Raw genomic sequence first — 24,586 nt, forward strand, 5'->3', positions numbered from 1 at the left:
CTTTTCTTGTTAATAACTTAAGGATGGTGTGGGCTAGGTCGGCCCATTTTAATTTTGAACTGTCCGTGAATGTTTTACTCGAAGACTTGAACTCCACGCTATTCACAGAGATCAACTCAACGGTTTCTAATTTTGACGCGTGAGAAAAAACACACAAACGCCTCCTCCTCGCGTTGTGTGTCTAAAGAAAATAAAAAAAACAGCAGGACGTTGTATTACATAAATTAGAAACGAGGTGTTGTTTTGGAGTTTACCTTTTTTTTTTCCGTTTGTTTGGCGTTGACCAATCTTGACCAGACTCCCCCATAAAATAAGCGTGTTCGTGTTGCCACGGTCTCTTTCTCTATCGCTGCCCTCAGTCACTCTGTTCTCTTCTCTAATTTGCTTCTGTAAAAGCAAAGTCTCTAGAAACTTCATCTTCATTCAGTATTTTTCTCGTTTCTTTGCATCAAAAATTGATTACTGATGATGACGAGCGATGGCTTCTGGCGCGGCGGCGACCGAGTTGAGGTGGAACGACTCGTTTCCGGCGCGAAGACGTACTTTCCGGCGACTGTGGTCAGCACGCCTTCGGTGAGAAAGAATCACGTTTTGGTGGAGCACGAATCCCTAATGGTTGGAGGTTCCGTACGTATGAAGGAGTACGTTATTCCCACGCGCCTTCGCCCATCTCCGCCGCGTGACCTCAACCGACGGTTCAAAGCTAAAGATGAGGTTGACGTCTTCAGAGACACCGAGGGTTGCTGGGTTAGAGGCAATGTCACGACCGTACTTGGAGATTCAAGGTACATTGTGGAGTTTAAAGGGGGAAATCGTCCAGAGATAGAGGTTGATCAGGTCGATTTGAGGCTGCACCGTGAATGGCAACATGGTTCGTGGGTTCCCTCTCTTTTTCAACAGGTAAAAATTTCTCTGCTTTTGAATTGAATCTATTAGGGTTTCAAGTACAATTTATGTCTGATTTTGCAACTTTTCAATTGTTATTTGTGGAAAGTTTTTGACACCCTGTGACGAAGATTTAGAGCTTCTAGATACATTCTATCTTTGGCTTTTTGATTGATATGTTTTAAGATTTGGAATGGGAGTAGGATACATCAAAGGTTTCACGACTTTAATTCTATGTTTTCTAATTTAGGATCAAGCGCAGTGACTAATATGTTATAATTAGATTTGTTGGGGTTTTAGCTCAATATACTCACACTGCTTTTTATTTTTATTTTCAGAGCAATGTTTTGGAACCGACTCCCCAACGTATTAAACTGAAGATAAAAATCAAGACAAGAGACAATCAATATGAGAAGGGAGCTCTTGTGGAAGTCAGAAGTGAAGAAGAAGTTTACAAGGGTTCTTGGTATTGTGCACGTATACTTTGTTCATTAGGTGACGGTAAGTACATTGTTGAGCACTTGAAATTTAGTAGAGATGACGGTGAGTCGCTCCCATTGAGAGATGTTGTAGAAGCACAGAACATGAGACCAGTTCACCCTCCCCAAGTTTCTCATGTTGTGTGCTATGAACCAGGGAATGAAGTTGATGTTTGGTTCAACAAACGGTGGTGGATTGGTCGTGTTTCCAATGTTCTCGGAGGAGGTTCCAAGTATTCTGTTTTTATCACCTCAAGAGGGGAAGAACCGACAGTGCTAAATTTCAACTTAAGGCCCCACAAAGATTGGATCAATGGAGCATGGAGTAATACTTCCAAATCCAAGGTATTGACTGATCTTGTTATTGGTTTAAGATCTAAGTGTTTATGCCGTCATACTTACAGTTTGTGTATACCTTGTTATGTGCAGGGAGAATGTAACAGACCTCCATTTAAGAAGCTCAAATCCTGTGAGAGAGCAGATATGATGTTTAAAGATGGAATGATGGTGGAAGTTAGAAGCGATGAACGAGGTTACGAAGGCTCATGGTTCTCTGCGAAGATCATAAGTTACTTAGGGGAAAACAGATACACAGTGGAGTATCAAACACTGAAAACAGATGATGAAAGAGAGTTGTTGAAGGAAGAAGCAAGAGGTTCAGATTTAAGACCTATTCCTCCTCCGCTGATTCCAAAGGCATATCGATATGAATTGTATGAAGAGGTGGATGCTTGGTACAATGAAGGATGGTGGTCTGGTCGAGTCTATACGAGAAATCACAACTACACGAGATACGGTGTCTACTTCAAGACGAATAATGAGAGATTGGAGTTTGCTTACAGTGATCTAAGGCCTTGCCAAGTGTGGAGAAACGGAAAGTGGAGTCGTGCTTAAAGATGAGAATAAGTTGACTGACTTCAGTTACAATTATAAGAAGATAAGAAAACTAAGTTGTTTATAAGCAGTAGCACTGTTTTGTTTATATAACAATTATGAAGTTGGTTGATGTCGTTAATTGTATAACTTCTAGTGAGAGAGGTCACGTGTTAAATTTTCTCTTAGTTCCGTGTTTTGTAGTGAGCTTTTAACAATGTTTTTCAATTCCATTTTTATTGAAATTCTTGGAAGTGATGAGTGTGTTAACATTAACAAATGGAATGTAACAAGTAAGAAAACCTGAAGTAAAAATATACAAGTTCTATCAAATACAGTTTCTTAAATATCCTTTCCTCGGTAGATAATGGAGAGAGTTCTTCCACTCTACTTGTTTTAAACTTGCTTCCTGGATTCAAAGGATTCTCTGTTTAACCAAAACGCACCGTTTTATTGAAAATAGCTGCAGATTAGAGATGGGTTTTTATCGTATTTAAGAAGTTTGGGGTTTTAAACGTAAACAACAAAATTAGGTCATGCTCTGAAACGCAAATCCATTAAAACTCAGGGGTTTCCTTTTAATTTCATTTTTATCCTATAAGGCTATAACTATTTGTACGATAAAAAAATAGGATCGTTAAACCCTAAACCCGCTTCTTCTTCCTCTTCACCGCCGCGTCTTTTTTTTTTTGTGTGTTTTTGTTTTTGGTGTTCTTCTGCTACGCCGCGCTCTCTCTCTCTCTCCCTCAAATTTAATCTTCGATTTTTCATCAGAAAACAATCTTTCCCCAATAGAGAGAATGAGTTCTACAATGGAGTCGCAGTTACAGGCTCTCAAATCAGTGATAAAAACCCAGACAGAGCCTTCGAAGAGACCTTTCACACGCCCTTCGATTCTCTTCAGTCCTAAAGAAGCAGCTGATTTCGACATCGAGTCCATATTCGATCTCGGACTCAAAGGTCTGTTCTAGTTTCTAGTTTTTTATTGTTCTCTTCTTGTAATACGTAATTCCAGTGAACAAGCTCAATGATGAATTAGAATTTAATCGTAATTTCGTGTGTTTGTTTTGGCTGTTGTTAATTCAGGTCTAGAAGTACTTGGAAACAAAGATGAGAGGTTTAAGAATTACATGAATGACTTGTTTAGTCATAAAAGTAGAGAAATTGATAGGGAGTTGCTGAGCAAAGAAGAAAACGCTCGGATTGATGCATCAATCAGTTCGTATCTACGTTTACTCTCGGGCTATCTTCAATTTCGTGCTTCCTTGGAGACCCTTGAGTATCTGATTCGAAGATACAAGTATGTGTTTACTTATCACTATTATTGGCTATGTTATATTTGCCTTTTTTTTTTGTTCCTCAGATTGTCCTAATTTGCTCTATTTTTGCAGGATTGATCTATACAACGTAGAAGATGTTGTTCTATGCGCTTTGCCCTACCACGACACACATGCGTTTGTCCGCATTGTTCAACTGCTTTCTACTGGGTGAGTACGGATCTTTCACTTCCAATTTTCAAGTGAAGTCACAATATTTATCAAATCGATTTGTAAACCTTCTTGGTTCTCACTTGCATTACAGAAATACCAAGTGGAAATTTCTGGATGGTGTTAAAAATTCAGGTGCTCCACCTCCTAGATCGGTTATTGTTCAGCAATGTATACGTGATTCGCAAGTTTTGGAGGCCTTGTGTGACTATGTAAGTAGCTGTATATATTTTTCTTTCACAAACTAGTTTTTTATTGACTATATCAAAGTGAACATCTTATTTCTTGGTTACATTGTAGGCATCTCGTACTAAAAAGTATCAGCCTTCAAAACCTGTGGTTAGTTTCTCCACAGCGGTTGTTGTTGGGGTGCTCGGGTCAGTTTCAACTGTTGATGGAGATATTGTAAAGAGTATTTTGCCATTTGTGGATTCTGGTCTTCAATCCGGTGTGAAAGGATGCTTAGATCAACAGGTTTGTAAAGTGGATTTTACCAATTATTGTTCTCTAATTGATTTTTTTATTCAGTTAATGTGACTTTTGTGACATATTTAAATGGTTCTAGGCTGGAGCGTTAATGGTTGTTGGCATGTTGGCTAACAGAGCCGTGCTAAATACTAACCTTATCAAGCGCTTTATGAGGGCCATAATCGACATTGCTCGTGAACATGCTAAAGAATCTTCTGACCCACAGTCCCTTCGATTGCCATTTATGGCCTTGATCAATTTTGTTCAGGTGCGATAACTTTCTGTTATCATGAACCTCTTGCATTTTAACTTTCAATACTACGAATATATAAACATTTAATTATGAGGTGAACCATAGTTTCTATTTCTCACTGAGGATTCCGCTCACAACTGGTGTGTTAGTCTTTTTGAACTAATTGTTTTTCTTCATCAACTACAGCTGCAGTCCGTGGACTTGATCCCAAGGAAAGCTTTGGATCTTTTAAAGGAAATAAGGTTGTTGAATATGAACAATGTTCCATCTTAAGCTATTTTAATCATATCCATTGTTAGTATTTTTATATTGACGGCTTCAATTTTGTGCAGAGATATTTCTGGTATTCTTTTGGGCTTGTCCAAAGAGTTTAACATCAAAAGATTCATGGCAGTGCTATTGGATTCTTTGCTTCTTTTCAGGTGTATATCTGACACTTCTTATCATTTCAAAGCGGATGGATATGTTTTTTTAGTTCATGTGTTGACTTAGTGTCATCTGCTCTGCAGTTCGTCTGATGATCAATGCTGTGAAGCTTTAGCTTCAATAATTGAGACTGTTCCAATAAACAATTTGGTTGAACATTTGATCTCCAAGGTTTTCTCATTGTGTATGACACAATACCAGAAGAATAGTGATGTTACATCTTCTACACATGGTGCGTGAAATGTCAACTACCCAGACCTTTGGGTTTGGATTTTCAGTTTTGATGATTCTTTTTCAGATTCCGCTTTATATAACAACTATTCTTGTGACCTAACTGCAGGGGGCTGGGCCAAGAAAATTCTGCTTGTTGTAAGCAAGAAGTATCCTGCTGAACTACGCGCAGCTGTTCCTAAATTTCTAGAGGTCTGTGGTCCAACTCTCGATTACTTATCTTCTTTTTGTTTGTTATATGGTCCTCTGAGTCGTCGAATATTTGTTGCAGGGTACTGAAGGTCAGTCGAAGAAAGACGATATAAAGCTAGATATGTTGTCTTGTATGCTGGATGGAAATTCTGACATGTCCCACCCATTCGTGGATTCAAAATTGTGGTTCCGGCTCCACCATCCCAGGGTAATATAAACTCTAATCTTTATAATGTGAAGAAAATTTCTATTTCCTTTTTGCGCAAGACTGATGGCTTAATATGTACCATAGGCTGCTGTACGTTGTGCCGCGCTTTCTAGTCTGAATGGTGTTCTCAAGGATGATAGCTCTAAAGCAGAGGTATGTATGGGGTACTCATTCCAAGCATTTTCTGACTCTGTACTTGCACTTCTTGTCATCTGACTATTCTTCAACTTTATTTCTACTCCCCATAGAACCTTGTCACAATTCAGGATGCTATACTGCGTCAGCTTTGGGATGATGATCTGGCTGTTGTTCAGGCTGCCCTGTCTTTTGATAAGTTGCCAAATATAATAACCTCTTCTGGTCTTCTAGATGCTTTGCTACATGTGGTGAAACGATGTGTTGGCATTCTCCTATCAGGTGATTGAAGATACTCTGCTCTTTTAATAACTTGGTTCAGTGTTGTTGTTTAGAGCCTTCTTAGCATATTAATAAAGAGTGTTGATCTTTAGTGTATCATCTAATATATCTTTTCTGTTAGCAGTAATACTTTGATCAAATGAGACATTATGCGGACGAAATCCGGATATTCTAGTGTGCTAAAATCAGTCAGACATGTTTTAGGCTGTACTGTCTTTGTGAATTAAATTTCTTCCCTGTCCACAGCTGATACACTGTTTTATTTATAGGCTCTTGAACTGCTGAGGCCATAGTCGTGTTGCTTTTCTTATTATGGCCACTTTTCTTTAATGTTATGCATATTATAAATTACTGGATGGATTATTACCTGAAGGAAAACTCTCTACACTGTTCTCGTCCAGTTTCTTTAATATCTGATGTAATGTTTTTTTTTTCTTTTCTTTGTTCAGTCAATTTATCTAAAATCATCCATTCTTGTTGCAGGAGTATCACATAATGTTGAATTGGCTGTTGATGTTGTTTCTTTGTCTCTTAAAATTGCTGTCTCAAGCTTCTGTAATCAAGCAGACTCTACTGAGAAAGTTACCTCTGCAATGTTCCCTCTTCTCTTAATTCAACCGAAGGTTCTTTCTTGTACTCTTCATTCCATACAGCTATGACGATATTCTTTTATTACTTTTGCTAATTTGTTGTAATCATGTCTTTTTATAGACGTGGAATTTAAATATTCATGTGCTAAAATTGGGAAAGGATGTTAACTGGCCACTTTTCAAGAATCTTGCTGCTGATGATGGAATGGTAAATCTGAGTTTACGATTTTGTTTTCCTTCATACCCCTAGTCGGAATCACTAATCTTTTTGTTGATTATTATTATCATGTCATCTAAGAAACTCTTTGTTGCAGAAAAAGATCCAAGATATCATGTCTACAACCTTATCCTCGATTAGCATGGATATTATCAACAATTTGGGGGAAGCACTTTCCTTGGATCCGGATGAGCGTAGGATTGAGCTTATTGAGAGTGCGTGCAACTTTAAGCTCTCTGAAGTTTTGGAAACATGCAGCAATATCAAATTGACAGAACAGGAACGTAACAAGTTGCAGGTTCGCCATTACTTTTTAAATCTTTTCTTGTCTTCACATATTTGGTATATTATTATCCGTTCTTTCTGAGTTTTTAGGAATTCTCTTAATAAGTTGTTAATTTTTATCTCATATCAGAAGGGACTACTGATCCGTGAAAGTGTGTCCGCACTGAACATGGATATTATTAACATGCTGGTGGAAGCATTTATGCTGCACCCTGGTGATTATATTCCGTGGCTTACTGTCAGTTGCCAAAATTTCACCTTGTCAAAGACACTGTTCTATATGTTGTTGATGCATTCACTGCAGAAGATAAATTCTTCATCTGGTAAAGATCTGTCCATAACTGATGTGTTAATTACTATACATGCTGATAATCAAGTTCTTTCTATATCTAAGCACCGTCAAAAAAAAACATTTGTCTCATATGATAAGTAATCATGATGTGATATTGATGGCTGTGTTTTCCTATGATTTAGACCCTAGCCAATTTTTGGATCTTTTCGAACTTTGCTTTCCTGTTTTGAAGACTGAGTGGGAAGAACTTGAGGTCGAAGTTGATGTTTCTTTGAAAGAGGTATAGTTTTCTACAGGCTGATGTAGATTGATGTTTTCATTTTATGGTTGACACTTTTTTAATCTTGTTAATTTTTGATGTATTTGTGCATTACTTGCAGCTGTCGAAAAGCAACTGCCAAGAACTCCTATACCAACTTCTTGATACCTCTGATTTTACTGCTCTGAATTCGAAGCTCATGATCTGCTTGTTTTGGAAGTTGGGCGAGTCATTTATTAAACTTGAACCCGCCCATGTTGCTTCGGTAGGTGATACTCAAAATGATCAGGTTAATACATGGTTATATTGAAATTTTTGCACCCAATCAATAGCAATGCTCACAACTGTATGTGTGCTACTTCTCCTTCGTTTAGGTTTTTAGCAAAAGGTTGTGTAGCGGACTTCAGGACTTGTTTTTCTTTTTTGCAACAACTCGATCACGGCATGTCTTCAAAGAACACCTTCGTTACCGTGTTAGAGAAGCTAAAGTCTGTCCCGTTTTGTTTCTATCCCCACTGATCTCACGAGAAGGTTTGCATGGAAATTTATATTTCTGTTAGTTGTTCACTGGTGTTATAAGCACTTGAGCTTTCTCATTTCTTCAGATGATTTTTTTTTGTTTTCCTAGCATTCTCGATTTCTCGTCTGTTTTGTGCCGTTAATGGCTCATGGAATCTGGTATCTGGCAACTGTGTATGTTTTCTGTTTTCTTATGCTACTTTTTTCTTCTTGCAGATGTTCCTCCAGTGGTCCAAATTGAAAGTCTCAAGTGCTTTTTGTATCTTTGCTCTAGCGGGAATAATGAATGGTTGACTCAAATTTTGTCAAGCTTTCCTGTACTCTTGGTTCCGTTGTCCAGTGATAATCAGGTGACACTTAATTTTTTTTTAATGGTATTATGTTTTGGTCTATCTTCGTTTCTTAAAACCAGTTTTGATCTTGGTACTTTCACTTGTAGGACCTTAAAGTAGCTGCCATGAATTGTATTGAGGCGCTTTTTAGCCTTCGCTGTCGTGTCGACTCGAGCAAAAAAAATGGTAATCTTAGTTTGGTATGAAGTGTCATGTTTTATTATAACATTATTTAAATTACCTTTCTGAAATTGACAACCAGGGAGTGCTGCAATCTATAGTAGTTCTTGTGATGAACTTGTGGAAATGATCGTGCAACAAAGGAGGCTTATATTGTCGGACAGTAAGTTTCTCCCATCATACTTGACATCATTGCTCAGCTCAAACCCTAATGACCTTCTAGTGCCAGTTGACCTTCAGAAAAGGTAGTCAGCTGGGTTTCTCGTACTAAAACTAATCGTAGTAAACTTTTCTTTTACTTAAGAATAGTTGTCTAGTGACACTGGGGTACTACTTTTTATTGTTCCACCATGATAAAAAGTGAAAAAGAACACGTTAGATAACAGTAATACCTAATTGCGATAAAACTTACATCTGACTGTAGAAACAATTGTATACATGTTGTTGGCTTTTTTTTGGAGTTCTATCGATCCATTTGGCTTCTCATACTCTGTCATCTCTTCCTTATTTTCAACTTCAGGTTTGATCAGTCCACAAAGGAAAACATTCTTTCGTTCATTTTATTGTCTTCGCTAGAACTACCCGCTTATGGGAAGGTGTGTTTCCTCTACCGTTCTTTTATCTGTTTATGTTCCCTTTCCATTTGAAGGCCAAGAATCCTAATGGTTTGGGCAATTATTTATGAGTATTAAAAACTTACTTTTTTTCTTATACAGCTGAGAGTCCTTTCATTACTAAAAAATCTGGGCAGCATGCTTCTGCATGAAGAAAATGTTAAGTTATTAACTCAACTTCTAGATAAGCGTAGTCAATACTACATCAAACTGGACAAAACTTCCCAGCCAATATCAGACACCGAGGTCGATTTATTGTGCCTTCTTCTGGAGGTAAATTCACTTTTCTCCATTTTGCCAGGGGAAACTTTACATACTGCATTGCACGACAGTTTAATTAAATTTCCCTTTTGCTTTTCTCACCCGGTGTCAGTGCTCCATGATCCGTTCAGCATCATGTAAAGGGCAGTCTCTTGATGATCATATACTGAGCGTATTGAAAGTAAGAATATTTCATTATCTGATATTTTCCTTGTTAGCTTGGAGACGTTTTCGTTTCGGTGACAGATGCTTGCTTTTGCAGATGGATTGTATGGCATCAGAACATCCTGCTGTTATTTCTCCTTGTCTTACCATTTTGGAGAAGCTAAATAATCAATTTTATTGTGCACTGAAGACTGAAGTTCAGGTCAGTCTTAATGGCATAGTGTAATATAAATGCAATGTTCTTCTATAGCTGGGTACTCGTCATATATATCAGCCTATCAGGATAGTTTTCAACTTGATTTTCTTTTCTGGATCAGATTCGTTTCTTCCATAAACTGGTGTCGATATTTCGAAGCACAAATGGCAGTATACAAAATGGTGCCAAAGAAGCTATCTTACGCCTGAAGGTATGTTCATTTAAAAAACAATAATGGAAGAACTGATAATTTTTTACTCAAAAGAGTTTCTGCCTGTTGTATTTTGCCTTAATTATGTGGTATTTCCATGTTACTGCAGATTCCTTCTTCAACTGTGGTCCATGCGCTTGATCATATCACTCAGCAGGATACACTTGTTATTGGTTCTTTGAGCAAGAAGAAGAAACAGAAGAAAAGTTCAAAGTCATGTCCAGAAGAAGACGCATATAGCGGGGAATTTCTAAGTGGGGAGAAGGCTATCTCTTTCATTACCGCGTTACTTGACATACTGCTTCTAAAGAAAGATATAGCTCACAGGTCTCTTGAAAATCAATATGCTTATATTGCATTCCATTGTTAATTTTGGTGATCTGAGACTTTTTTATTGCCCAACTGAAATTTTAATTTTTTTTTTGTTTTTGTGCTTAGGGAAACCCTCGTAGGGCCCTTGTTTAAGCTCCTAGAAAGATCTATGTCTAAAGAATGGGTAAAAATTGCTCCTTCTGTTGAGGAAACCTCAGTCCAACCTCCACAGGATGTTCGTGAAACAACTCCTACCTCTATTTGTTCCATCCAACAGACAGTGCTCTTAATCCTGAAAGATATTTTTGATTCTCTGAATATGAATACTTTGAAGGTATGTTAAAATTTTAGTAGTTGATTAACAATATTGTTGCCTGTTTTCTTCTCTTAATTCTCTTCTGATGGCAGGCTGAAATAGCAAATGAAATCAACGTCAAAATGCTGATTGAGTTGGCTCATTCATCAAATGATGGAGTCACACGGAATTATATCTTTTCCCTATTCACTGCAATTGTTAAATTTGTCCCTGATAGAGTTTTGGACCACATTATCAGCATACTTACACTTGTTGGGGAATCCACTGTGACACAGGTTTGCTAGTCTACATCTACTTAGTCTTGTGCAATATTTCATTTTTTCCTCAAGTCTCTTCAGATCTCTGGATCTTTCTTGGCATTCCCCAGTATTTTGTCATGACTGTATATTCCCTAACTGCTGGTTTGTTATTTTGATTTGTAGATTGACAGTCACTCGAAGTCTATCTTTGAAGGGTTTATATCAGTGGTCATTCCATTTTGGCTGTCTAAGACTAAGAGTGAGGAGCAGTTGCTGCAGGTATTTTCCCTTAGTAGTGTACTTCAAATGTAAAATCAATTGGCAATTAATATTTCTTGTTTTGAATTTGATGTATAATTAACTGGCAATAAATATTTCTTAATTTGAATTTTATTTTTCAGATTTTTGTGAAAGTGTTGCCTGATATTGTTGAGCATAGAAGGCGTCAAATTGTAGCATACTTGCTGGGGTAATGTTTGTTTTCATTGTAAACATATTTAAATAGGATCTTGCGTTTTTTATCTGAAAATACTGAATGTCAATCCTTTATTTCTGCAGAGTTATCGGTGAACGAAATGGCTTGCCTTCTTTGCTTGTCCTCTTATTCCAGTCTTTGATTTCAAGGAAAGACCCAGCTTGGCTTGGTAATGCCAAGGCTTCTGAAAGTTTTGCTTCCGTTGTTAAGAGAGAATGGGAGTATGCTTTTGCTGTGGAAATATGTGAACAATATTCTTCTTCGACATGGCTCTCATCCCTGGTCACACTTCTTCAAACTACCAGCAAAGACAGTAAACAATGTCTCTTACAGACGCGGCTTGTCTTAGAATTTATATTCCAGAAGTTGCAAGACCCAGAATTTGCATTTGCAGTGTCACTTGAACCACGAATCCAGGTAAAAAGACTCTTCCATCGTTTCTTTTTCATTCAACTTGTTACTAAACGTCCGTGTCTATTCCTACGCATGTTTTTTCTAGCATATTCAATATATAGAGATCTTAAGTTACCTTGTTCTCTGTTTGTGTGCTTTCTTATATGTCCATTTTTAGTAAGTACCTTTTGTTAAATTTTTCAGCAAGAACTACAGGAGCTTATGAAGGGTTGTATATCTCTCCTGCAAGCTATTGATGCCAAAAAGGAAAAAGATGTAACTTCTGCAGTTAGAAATGAAATCAGAATGCGTATACATGATGTCTTAATGAATGTGACGGGAGCGATGGATCTGTCTATATATTTCAGAGTTGTTACTAGCTTGCTTCAGCAGCAGTCTGATCGTAATGGGACGAAAAAGGTATATGATATTGCCATTTAATACAGAGAAGTTTTCATAGTAATAGTGTGGCTGTAATGAGTACATATATATCTATTGTGTGGCTGTAATAAGTAATAACATATATCTACCAAAGATTCTTTGTTTTGTTTGCCTGGATGTAGCATTGTCTTATGAATTCCCTTGAGAATGCACAGATCCTTTGAAGTTACCTTATTCTTTATCGGGATTTTGATTGTTGGCTTAATGACTATCTTTGATGCAAATGTTGCTATTATTCGTGAATGCAGGTACTTGGACTTATAAGTGAGAGAGCTAAGGACACCTCTTCTTCTAAACTGAAACACAAGAGGAGGCTCCCCAATCAAAAAGGAAAAAATCCGTGGTTGAACTTGGATGAGGTAGCTGTTGATTCTTTCGGGAAGATGTGTGAGGAGATTGTCCATCAAATTGATGAGACAGATGATGAGTCGGGTGTTCCAGCTAAACGAGCTGCCATTTCTACACTGGAAGTTTTGGCTGGCAGGTTTCCGTCAGGTCATCCAGTCTTCAGCAAATGCCTTGCTTCTGTTGCAGAAGGCATCAGTTCAAAGAATTTGGGAGTCTCATCAAGCTGTCTTCGCACAGCTGGTGCACTGATCAATGTTCTTGGACCAAAGGCCCTCGTTGAAATTCCACGCATAATGAATAATTTGGTTAAACAATCTCGTAAAGTATCATCGGCATCCAAGAGTGCTGGAAACGCAACAGCTGAAGAACAGTTGCTTATGCTGTCTGTTCTAGTCACCTTGGAAGCAGTGATTGATAAACTTGGAGGTTTCCTAAATCCTCATCTTGGAGATATTTTGAAAGTCATGGTGCTCCATCCTGAATATGTTTCTGACTTCGACAAGAATCTCAAGTCCAAAGCCAATGCCATTAGGAGGCTCCTTACTGATAAAATACCTGTAAGTTCTTCACATACATATATGAATCTAGTTTTTTTGCTTATTTGTAGTGATCTTAATAGTAACTCTTCTTCCAGGTTCGTCTCACTCTACAACCACTTCTACAAATATACGATGAGGCTGTTAGTTCTGGGAATGCAAGCTTGGTGATTGTTTTTGATATGTTAGAAAATCTAGTTGTGAAAATGGATAGATCATCTGTCGTTAGCAGCCATGGAAAGATTTTTGATCAATGCTTAGTTGCCCTCGATATTCGACGTCTAAATCCAGCAGAAATTCAGAACATTGATGATGCCGAGAGAAGTGTAACTAACGCAATGGTTGCTCTCACAAAGAAGCTAACTGAGTCTGAATTCAGACCTCTCTTTATTAGGAGTATTGATTGGGCCGAGTCAGATATTATAGACGGATCAGGGAGTGAAAACAAGAGCATCGACCGGGCTATATCTTTCTATGGTCTGGTGAATCGACTATGTGAGAGTCACAGGTGAGTAAACATGTCAAATACGGTGTTATCTTTTGCTTATACTTATAGATAATTGGGAAATTAACTTTAAAGCTCTCTTACTTTGGAATGCAGGTCCATCTTTGTACCATATTTCAAATACGTGCTTGATGGTATTGTGTCACATCTCACGGAGACCAGTGCTGAAGCTTCTGTTTCAACAAGGAAGAAAAAGAAAGCCAAAATTCAGGAAACCTCTGACGTTATACCACCAAAAAGCTGGCATCTTAGGGCATTGGTGCTTTCTTCTTTGAAGAATTGTTTTCTGCATGATACCGGCAGCTTGAAGTTTCTAGATGCAAATAACTTCCAGGTCATTATTATGTATATATATTACTTTTTCTTGGATCAAACATATCTCCCTTTCTCTTGGAGTATTAACTTGGATTCAAATTGTCTTCCCTCCACAGGTGCTACTGAAGCCTATTGTATCACAGCTAGTTGTTGAACCTCCATCTTCTTTAAAGGAGCATCCACATGTACCATCTGTGGATGAGGTTGATGAATTATTGGTTTCATGCATCGGTCAAATGGCCGTAGCCTCGGGCTCCGACCTCCTCTGGAAACCGCTGAACCATGAGGTAATAACATAATCTCGAGAAAGCATGTCTCAGCTACTTTGACTTATTGTTCACAACACTTTAACTTTTCAACTCACTTAAAATCATATTTGGTCAGGTGCTAATGCAAACGAGGAGTGAGAATCTACGGTCAAGGATATTGAGTTTGAGAAGTGTGAAACAGATGCTGGATAATTTGAAAGAAGAGTATCTTGTGTTGCTCGCAGAAACCATTCCATTCTTAGGTGAGCTACTCGAAGACGCCGAGCTATCTGTTAAATCTTTGGCTCAAGATATTATCAAACAGATGGAAGAGATGAGCGGTGAAAGTCTAACGCAATACCTCTGAAACACTTAAGAGTTAAAGAGTACTAAGAAAACCTTTGATCCCCAGTTTTGATTCCTTTTCTTTTGTCTGTGTTGGTAAATAACTAGATATGGAAAGTACAACTTTCTGAACTTTTTGGGTTTATGATACAGTTTTGAGATCCTTTGTAATATGACTTCAAAAAATATATATCTGTTTCTGTTGTCATTTGTGTTGAAATTTTAATTATTCTATAGCACAAAACTTTAATATTTTAGCAGTAAAAGGGTGATGAATCATCGTTTTATATAAAAATGCATACCACAAAATTACCAAAAAAAAAAAGAAAGAAGAACATTTATAAAATGATCCAAGAACAGATCACATATATTTTGGATCATAATCTGGGTGATGATCCATGTTTCAGCTTTTTATATTTCTCCTGCGAATAAATAAAACGTGAAATCGTGTGACTATATTAAGCTACGCGCTTCAGATCCTCTTTATTAGTTATTAGTATTACTATTACCCACGGATTTTAGTGTGTTGGACTTAATTCTTTCTTATCTCTTGCTTAGCGATCAAGTTTAGGGCTAAGTTGTATTCTCCTTATTTTATAACTTTCAGATGACAAAGATAAGAAACTGTGGAAAAAAAACACACTTGCCTCGTTGAACTATATATATGTTATAACAAAAATAAATCAATGTCACAATGTGTATTATATAACTTTTAAAACCAAAATGCTTTCAATTTTCTTCTATTTCAACACCACCCTCGTTTTCCTCCGTTGTGTTTTCCAGTGAGGTCTCTTCTTCTTTAAATAACTCTTCACTCCCCATGATTTGTTCATATAGCTACCAAAATCCAAGATGATATGTTGTTTATACATAACATTATCCAAACCATAACCTAACGAGCAGTGTTTTCGTATTGAACCTTTACTAACCTTCACGGCTGATTCTACTGTCTCTTTGTAGTTCAAACTTCCATCTGCACTAGGCATGGAACTGATGGTACCTCCAAATTCACCCTGATCCAACTCAAAATTTAGTGAAATGACCTTTTAACCAACGTCAGAAATGAAGAGATAGATTTCCAATTCACATTTCCCACCTTGACTAGCTCTTGCACGTACAGTGCTCTCCAGAGTAGAAGAGGTTTTGCCTCACAAGTATCATTCTCAACAGAAGAATCGCTCTCAGGAACAGGCAATCTGATGAGATTACTCATGGCTGATAATAGCGCTTTTATCCCTTGGTCATCGTTCTCGCAGAGAATGGAAAAATACAACACATGCCTGCAGCAGCAAACTTATGACTTAGAGAACAGTTCAAGAAAAGCAAATGAAAAGAAACAGAACCAAAATGAGAAAGGAACATCTTAGGCTGAACCACAACTTACATGTCAGCAGGACAAACTGCTACACCACTACCAAGCTGCAGAACCCGAATTGCAGTTAGCTGTTCAGGAAACAAAGCTAAGAGGAAAAACCTATTAGTGTTAGAACCTTCAAAACGCAAATGACGATTTATGTGCAACTGAAACAACTAACTAGTGGATCTTTAAAAAATATCTTACATTTAGGTGGATATACGATAAGAGCGTTCGATATATCAGATTTCACAGAACCTCTAATGACGCATATTCCTCTTGCTATTTTCTCCTTATTGATCATCGCCTTTGGGACAAGAACCCTGAGAGTTTCATTTTGCTGATCTGTCAATGACGACAGCGACTCCAATCCAACATTAATACATGGATCCAGAATCAATTTTTGGCTGAATATCTCTTGACCAGAAGCTAATCTAACCCCTTTGTAATCCCCAGTTTCCTGAAAAAAAAGTATAAAATAAGCAAGTAAGAACCATCTCCTCAACCAAACCAACTAAACTTATCTTATGCTACAACTGTCAACTCACTTGCCTTGTCTAAAAGCAGAGCAGTAATAGGCATCCGGAGAACCTGCGAGTACATTGAATGGCCAGTTAAGTAACAAAGACAACAGCAGCAACACAGTACACAATGCAGAAAACTGTTCCAAACGTACATAGATACATCCTTTAACAGCAGCCCGACGACAAAAGGCTTGAGGAAGTTCTCCTTGTCCATAAATTGGGTATATCAACGCTCCAAGTGCATTAGAAAACCTAAGGTCGAGAGAATGATAAACAGATAAAACTAATGAGAAAGATGATCACAAATTAATAAGAGCCAAGAAAGACAAAAATGATGAATGACCTGACCTGCCCATAGATTTGATGTACAGAGCCAATCGATCTATACCCTCTTTGGTTTTGAGTAAATGTCTACAAGTTTCCATATTGTCTTGATCATAATCCAGCATCGCAATGGCATACAAGATGATCCTAAACAGAGTAAACAAAGCCTTAACATCAAGACAATATTTTGAGAAACAAAACTTAGTACGAGGAAGTGATGGAAGAAAAGGAGTCTATACGATTTGATGTTGGGTGGCAAACGCATCTTTGCCAAGAAGTCCACAAATGGACTCTCCATGTCTTCCTCCGATATCTTCACTGTTGTTGTTGTTGTATCATCGCTTTCGGCCAATTGACTTTGAACAAGCTTGAAGAACTTCATCAGCAGATTCTTCTCCAACAGAGTCAAGCTCTTGCTCTTGAAAATCGCAGCTCTCGAATCCGGCACGTTCCGTAGCTCACCGCTCGAATCCCCGACGAAGCTCGCATCGATACTCTTGAACTCAACGTAATTGTTAGCTCCTGATTTCAACATGAGATTAATTGATTCATCGGCGCAGAAGACAACCCTAGGACCACACAAGTCAACGTTAAATCTCCTGGAGTGTTCTTCGAGGATCTCCGAATCAAAGCTCGAAATCTCGACGGAGGAATACAAGGATCGGTGGACAAGATCCACTGAGATGAGTTCATGACTGTTTGACGGCAGAATTGGAGGAGATGACGGCGGCGGAGGATGTGGAGAGACGGAGTTTGAGTGAAGGAAAGAAGTGAGATCGGGAAGAGAAAGCGAGGCGAAGTGAGAGCCGTAGAAGGGGTTAGGGTCAAGGTGGAGAACAGAACTACCGGAGGAGGAAGCGGCGGCGGCGGAGACGGACTCAGAAACTCCGGTTCCGACGACAATGAGATAGTAGTTAGAAGGATCAAGCGGCGGGTAAGGAGGGAGGTCAATCATGGTGTGGCTCGAACCGATTTGGGTATCAAAAATCTAAGAGTTCGGTGATTTGGGCATTAAGCTGATGACACCGGAGAAGAGTTCGGTGATCGGAAAAAAGCTTTCGCAAAGGCAAATAGTAAATAAATTCTGGATTTTTTGGGTCAAATAGTCAAATATCAAAATATAAGGAAAAGCCCAAATCAATGACGAAGCCCATTAGTACTTCAAGCACATGACCCAGAGATTTTTTTTGTTATTAATATAAACAATTTAATTTAATAAATTGGCTTATAGAGCCATATAGTGTTTTAATTGGTTATTTTCTCATACAATTTTACTTGTTAATTTGTTATTTGTTATGTTTAAAATATGAATAAACTTATAGTGTAATTTTTTGAACTATTTGATTTCGTGGAATATAATTAAAGGATATGTGTATCAAAAAGAAGAATTGTTAGATAAAAAGATTGGGAAGATTTCTCTTTTGTTAGTTTGTGATTATCAAAATCTTCTAACAATTTTTAACTAATAATAGAAATGTATACTATGTTACTTTGCATACATTCAGATCTCTACCTGCGACTATTAGAATCAATCATATAGTGGAGAAAAAAGCTTAGTGTAATGGAGGAAAAGATTAGTAAAATGGAGAAGAATATTAGTAAAATCAAAAATGGATGTGTTTGTATGCAGAGGAATATGGTATTAGAGTCACAATGTACTTGTATACTTTTTAGTTCTTATATACTTTGTTATCATATATAAAACAAAATTGTAACAGTTAGATAAATAGTTTATAATATAAATTATTTTGTGGTTGATATGAACCTATATTAAAGCTTGATATATAAAATGGTCTATTCAATATAAAAAAATGCGTTAATATTTTAAAAACTAGATTAACTTGGTAAATTTAACCTAAAAAGGAAGCTTGTAAAAAATGCAAAAGAGAATATAGCAGAATTATTGAAGTGAAAAAGACACAAATGCATGAAATAGACAAAGAAAGAATGCACAAAATTTGCTGAAGGAACATAGAATATTAACCTTGGGGATTTGAAGTCAAAAAGAAAGACACATACCAAGCATCTTTACATATAAACAACATAACATAGAATATTAGTAAATTATATGTCTATGTAATTTTTCTTTAGATATCATAAAACTAACAAAATTGCCGTAAACCGTGGAAAACCTTTTCAAATGTTCCATAAGGCTATAAATATTTTGAGAAATGCCATGAGCAACACTGAGAAAGATGAAAATAATCCTGACTTAAATTTTAATTTTATGGACAACTTTATTTTCAATAGACAACTTTAAACTTTGGTAAATAACTTTAATTTTGGTAAATAAGAGAGTTCGTGTATCTATTTGGTCTGTTGCTGATTTATGTGGAAAGAAATGAAGTGAAAGATTGGTATAGAGGCCAGACGCCAAACATTGGATACTCTACTATGGTTTAAGAGACTTTGGGATAGGTGGTTTGCTTAAGCTGTGTATACATTTATCTGATGTTCTTGGGGTTCAGAAGAACGTAGATGGATTCGTCACGGCTTCTTCTTGTGTAGCTATCTCCATTTTGTGTCTTATACAAAATTGATGAAGATAAAATATGAAATATGTCTCTCGGACAGCTTGATGGTGATCGCTCTCTTGGTATGCGCAAGATTAGATTCCAAAGATACTATACCAAGGTCCATCATTTCATATTCGGCAGCATTTGTGCTTATATAGTTATATGCTTCAAATACTCAAATCTTCCTTGTGAAAAAGAAAATCAGACTACACAGCCACATGATCAAACTATACAGCCTCCTATTGTTCATAGACATGATCTTGAATCACAAAATCTGGGGCCTTCTCCTAGTGGTAGTGGTAGTACTACTGATCAAGTTGATACTATAATCGCTGAGGGTATTCATGAATTGGGACAGAGTGGTCAGCCTCTTACTGGTACTACAGAAGCTCTAAACACTAAAATTCAGCCTGATGAACATGAAGCTATGACCACTGAGGGTACTGATCAAGGGTTGATACTGAGACGTCAGCCTCAAAGTGGTGCTACAAAACCTGAAGCTCTTAACACTAACGCTAGTACTCAGCCTGCTGAACGTGAAACTCAGACTACTGAGGGAATCAAGGATTGAGAAGTAAGCATCTAAGTGGTACTACAGAACCTGAAGCGCTTAACACTAACACTATTACTCAGTGTGCTGAACCTGAAACATTGTCAGTTCGGAAGAGTCAGCCTCCTATCGATGATATTGGTACTACTGAACTAAAAAAAAGCAGCTAAAGTGGATCAGCAGCTCAACTTGTCTCGTGTTCGATCGGTTTGTTGCTCATTTGTTACATAGACTGATCATTTGTCATCCTATTAGTAGTTCTGACTATCAGAAGAAACGAAATAAGTCTAAATTATTTGAGCTCAGTTAGTAAAATTACTAAATTGAGAGGTCGGTGTCGTGTTGCAGGCTAAGGCTTCGATTGCTGATTCTGGGGAGACTGATCTGAATGCTAAGAGACAGAGGTAAACAAAAAAAAGAATCTTACATCTTTCATGCTGGAAACGGAGATTCTAAAGGAATGGTTAAAGAAGCTAGAAGATATATGTCAAAGTTGCTTGTTTCCAGTCAGAAACAGCTTGATTACTGCACATCACTTGTAGTTGAGACCCGTAGCTAATAGTCTCTGTAGAAATTGTTTCTTGACTTGTACACTTGAGGCTATCTATTTAGTAGACCAAGACCAAGAGTGTGAATTTTAGAGAAACCTGTTTGTTTATTGACATTTTAGTAAACAAGTGGGTTTAATAGCTTTTACTGAAGAAATCACGTAAGAATGATCAAAGCGGCAGCAATGTGATTTACGAGTGAAACTCATCTCTTAGAGAAGGTGAGAAGATATGATTTAGACTTTTTCGTCGTCTTCGATTGACAATTTGCTGGAACTTCGGTGCAGGGAGAAAGAACTGGCTTCTTTTAAGATCAATCCTGAAGATGTTGAGATTATTATGAACGAAATCGAGGTTAGCGTCTTTTTATTAACCATCACAAGCTTCAGTGCATGTGTGTACGAAGCAATTCTGAAGTTTTTTCACCATTGTAAATGTGCAGCTAGACAAGAATGTGGTGGAAAAGGCTCTAAGGGAGCACAAAGGTGATGCGGTTGCTGCGACTAGGGAATTGCTTTTGCGATATGAAGAGATTCGTCGAGAGGGCAAGTACTAAATATTGGTGAATCAGTCTCTCTGTGAAGCCCTGAATATAGATACAGTCGATTCTGAGTCACAAATTTTGTTTCTGTCTGAAGTTTCATTGTGAGATGATAATCGTGGTACAAATTAGTCTGATTAATTCTTTAGATTTGGATCCACAAGGAGAACTTCCAACCAGAAACTAGTTGATTAACCTGTCTGTAGGTATCAGCAAAGTTCTAACTTGACAACCTTTCTCTGTAGCTTTGGATTATTTTGGCTTTTTAACTATTACTTTGAAATAAAACCACATGATCCCTAGCTATAATATTATTTGAGATTTGATGCATAAAAACTCAGTTACATTTGAGAGTGATCTGGATTTTGTTGCTATAATATTACTCCCATGGATTTCCTTAAATTTGGAGTAAACAATAATAGTAAGTCTTCACAATTACATCATCGTCAACAAAAACATAAATAAACAAGAAAGAAAGAACACCTTATTCATAAATAAATATACAGAAAGGTTGTATGCATCTACCTCTGATTTCTATCTTCATATATCTACCATATCGCATAGTTCAACTCCTATGAATTCATTCAAATAATCCAGTCCGGTTCAGAAGCGCCTTCACACCTGTTGTTTCCAATGAAATAATAAAACGTGACATGTTACAATCGAATATGCATGGGAGAACGGCATTTGTGCTTGCTTTGTGTACGCACTTAACTTATCAATGAACTGAAAAGTAAGAGAAAATTTGGACTTACCAGCTTTTGAGGAATTGTGATAAGAACAAATGAGAAAAAGTAGAGACAAGTGCAGATTACGAGTGCTGCGATTGTGTTGTAGACAAGGCGTTTGTCGTCCTTCGTTGGTATGAAGGCTGTTTTCAAAGTGTTGGTAAGCTCAAAGAGCCTATAGGAGATCTGAAACATATCAACAAAACGCCAATCAGTTTGTCTGGCTTTCAAATTGTCTCTATCTGTTATAGCAGGGTTTACTTACAGCGACGTAAATCGAAGTTGTGAGCATGAAGTTCAACAATGGGTAATCCGGGATAAGAGAGAGTAACAATTTGGGTTGACCATCAGGAACTCCAGATCTGTGGGTGAATTATATTATTTCATAGTTCAATGGGTCAAGAACATATTAATAGCTTTGTATCTATCCTCAACCATCAATTTCCGACTTACTCTACAGTTGAGAACTGCGACAAGAAAAAGTGTGACATACCTGAGCCATATATGAAACTGGGAGATATATGTCTCCAGTGTTATCTTCCCAAGCCACCTGAAAGTTCATGAACAGATTTTTAATGGAAAAATCGTAACAAGAGGACGAATATCACTATTGACTGAAATATTTTTTCTTACGCCAAGAGGGTCAAACTGTAGCCGCGGAAAGACTGAGTGATGTTCCGGAGACAGATATAAACACTGAAAGAAAAGCAAAACAAAATATACATGTTAGGACTGGTTCTTGGATGAATCTGATGTATAGAGATTTGCAAGTAAAGTGGAATACGTTATAGGAATCCAAGAGGTGTAAGGATGATATTTGTTGTAAGTTAGCTTGTCCAGCTTGTAAATGTACTCGTACCAAAAATATCCCACCTAAAAGTTTCATAATAACAATGACAGATTAGCTGGAAGAACAGTACGTAAGGCTCTTTCACCTAGAAGAAAGTGAAATGATGACTTGTTATACCGTTATTGCTATAAGTGCCACAGTTGTTTTGATAGCCATCCTGAACTTAATCTCAGCTTCCTCCAGTTTATCCATCCAACTTTCAATCTATAAGATACATAATCAAGGAAATGAAGGACGAAAATTGGCAAGTCTTTATCACTAAACTACCCATTTCTGAACAGAGTTGATGTGAAATTCTAGTATTGGGAACTTACAGTTGGGTGGTAGTATGCGTATAGCATCCCGATTATCCATATGTACCGATCAAGGCCAGAGCGGAAATGCCACTCATGCAAGAGGGGAAGCTGTGGTTTTGCGGGATCATTGTAACCTGGAATTGTTGTTTTCATGTACTTTTTTAGAAAACAGCTGTCTCATGAGCACAATTTTATTGTGGTAAACAAAGTTTTAGGATGTCACTAACCCATTAGGAGTGTAAATGGACTCCAAATCCATTCAAAAACGCCAGGAATTTCCCAAACGATGATGACAACAACGAAGCAGGTAAAAAATTTGGCAGCTATGACTGAACCCATCTCATTATACTTGTTCATAATACCAAGTGCTCCATAGACCATCAGAGTAAACAGAGTGTGCATTGGGCAGATGTAGTATAGCATATAACTGTTGTTGAGGACGATGCAGGAGAATATGACCAGGAAATTTAGTCGCCACATCATCTGTAGAACAAGAGTATGTTAGAATATAAAGTAGCTGACAGCTAGAAATAAGAAAGAAAAAAACCGGGACAACATAGCTACCTGTGCAAACCTTGGAAGGCTAAAGTCCTTGCGAATATAATAATAAGAAAAATTCCCAAATCCAGTCATCCATACGTAGCAGGCAATGAAGACACGGATTGCATTATAGTACTCTGCAGCAGCAAAGTAGTGGTACATCAAAAAGAGGACCTACAACACCAGAAAAAAAGAAAACAATGATGAGGCAACAGCAAATGAACTGGCAGATCCAAAAAAGGAACACTAGATACTTCTCTACAACTTTTCCCAGCAGATGCATTAACAGACATGAACAAAATCGGAGGGCAAGTCACTAACATAAAAGTTAAACGACAAACCTGCATCCAGCCTTTCCACTCCTCGGTTTGATGCCTATTCAAGTACATGATGGATTTTCCGTTGAATGCTGATTTATCACTATGAATAGTGAATGAAGTTAACGCTGAAACGATGATGAGAAGGAAGTATATGAACAGAAAGAGATCCCGGTTGTAACTCTGTGTCAAAAGATAAACAATGAAAGCTAGTCAGATTCGTAGAATGAAGCGACACAAGCAGGATAGTCATCATAATATATCAAATATACTATCCTTCTTTTTTTTTGTCACATCAAATTCAGAATCTTGTGGGGTCTATCTATTCTTTCCATGTAAAATTTTAGACCAAGCTTAATGATAATAAACAAGTGTATATAGGATGTTGCTGAACAATGTAAAGACTCTGTAACTAGCTAGAAAAAACTTTCCAGAATCTACTAAGCAAAAAAATCACCATCACCTTCTTTGATGAATTGAAGATATCCGTGCGGTCACATATGTAAAAGTACACCATAAGTGCCGCAAACTCAATTCTGCATAGAAAACAAGATAATTCAGATAAAATGGGAGTCTTCAAGATAATGGACCTTTCAACATACAAAGCGTTACTCTAGCAAATGGAACCAAGTACTCACATTGCTCTTAACGTCAGTCTGTTCTCAACCAAGAAGGACTCATCCAATAACACAAACCTGCATAGAACCCGGCATATAATTAAGCATAAGAAAAAAAAAAAAAAAACAGCAGAGATCATTGGGGTGCTTCAGAAGAAGAAAAGGAACCTGATGAGAGGAGAATGTGTGGAAAGGGCCTTGGCTCTAGGAGAAGTAGACTGAAGACCACCTCCATCTTCAATCAAAAGGGCTTTGTCATCTTCTTTAACAAAGTCTTTAGCAATTTCCACCAAATTGACATCACAGTGCCTACTAACACACAGACAAAACCCAAGTGACAAAAATCAACATACAAAAAATCAAAGCAA

General features: G+C 37.4%; 3 protein-coding genes and 1 pseudogene across 5 annotated transcripts; 2 read left to right on the forward strand and 2 right to left on the reverse strand.

The window, feature by feature from the left end:
- Positions 14-2,439, forward strand: LOC104724507 (DUF724 domain-containing protein 6-like). Its single transcript, XM_010443035.2, has 3 exons — positions 14-900; positions 1,224-1,709; positions 1,794-2,439. Exons 1-3 carry the CDS (start codon positions 466-468, stop codon positions 2,256-2,258), a joined length of 1,386 nt encoding a protein of 461 aa, XP_010441337.1. The 5' UTR covers positions 14-465; the 3' UTR covers positions 2,259-2,439.
- Positions 3,038-14,721, forward strand: LOC104724646 (uncharacterized protein At3g06530-like). Of its 2 annotated transcripts, none has more exons than XM_010443216.2 (40): positions 3,038-3,197; positions 3,324-3,537; positions 3,629-3,724; positions 3,819-3,936; positions 4,025-4,198; positions 4,290-4,460; positions 4,632-4,687; positions 4,778-4,867; positions 4,955-5,103; positions 5,212-5,294; positions 5,374-5,502; positions 5,587-5,655; positions 5,751-5,919; positions 6,403-6,542; positions 6,631-6,717; positions 6,824-7,024; positions 7,142-7,334; positions 7,486-7,583; positions 7,684-7,851; positions 7,937-8,093; positions 8,298-8,431; positions 8,521-8,599; positions 8,676-8,838; positions 9,114-9,189; positions 9,310-9,480; positions 9,581-9,649; positions 9,731-9,835; positions 9,951-10,040; positions 10,150-10,367; positions 10,479-10,686; positions 10,761-10,943; positions 11,091-11,186; positions 11,309-11,376; positions 11,466-11,799; positions 11,980-12,195; positions 12,465-13,121; positions 13,199-13,608; positions 13,702-13,939; positions 14,037-14,207; positions 14,305-14,721. In XM_010443216.2, the coding sequence occupies exons 1-40, from the start codon at positions 3,038-3,040 to the stop codon at positions 14,533-14,535; spliced, it is 6,639 nt and encodes a 2,212-aa protein (XP_010441518.1). In that variant the 3' UTR covers positions 14,536-14,721. The 2 variants fall into 2 exon arrangements, with proteins under 2 accessions (XP_010441518.1, XP_010441584.1); XM_010443282.2 differs by having other exon boundaries at positions 7,684-7,827; positions 14,305-14,535.
- On the reverse strand, positions 15,185-17,786 carry LOC104724799 (rab escort protein 1-like). Of its 2 annotated transcripts, none has more exons than XM_010443379.2 (9): positions 16,955-17,786; positions 16,740-16,862; positions 16,544-16,643; positions 16,420-16,458; positions 16,075-16,327; positions 15,898-15,973; positions 15,610-15,793; positions 15,443-15,526; positions 15,185-15,350 (listed from the first exon to the last, which is right to left on the reverse strand). In XM_010443379.2, exons 1-9 carry the CDS (start codon positions 17,668-17,670, stop codon positions 15,243-15,245), a joined length of 1,683 nt encoding a protein of 560 aa, XP_010441681.1. In that variant the 5' UTR covers positions 17,671-17,786; the 3' UTR covers positions 15,185-15,242. The 2 variants fall into 2 exon arrangements, with proteins under 2 accessions (XP_010441681.1, XP_010441754.1); XM_010443452.2 differs by having other exon boundaries at positions 15,258-15,350; positions 15,433-15,526.
- The window catches only part of LOC104703677, a 4,025-nt pseudogene continuing 670 nt past the window's right edge, over positions 21,232-24,586 (reverse strand).

Source organism: Camelina sativa, chromosome 1 (assembly GCF_000633955.1).
Source record: "Camelina sativa cultivar DH55 chromosome 1, Cs, whole genome shotgun sequence".
Taxonomy (NCBI): domain Eukaryota; kingdom Viridiplantae; phylum Streptophyta; class Magnoliopsida; order Brassicales; family Brassicaceae; genus Camelina; species Camelina sativa.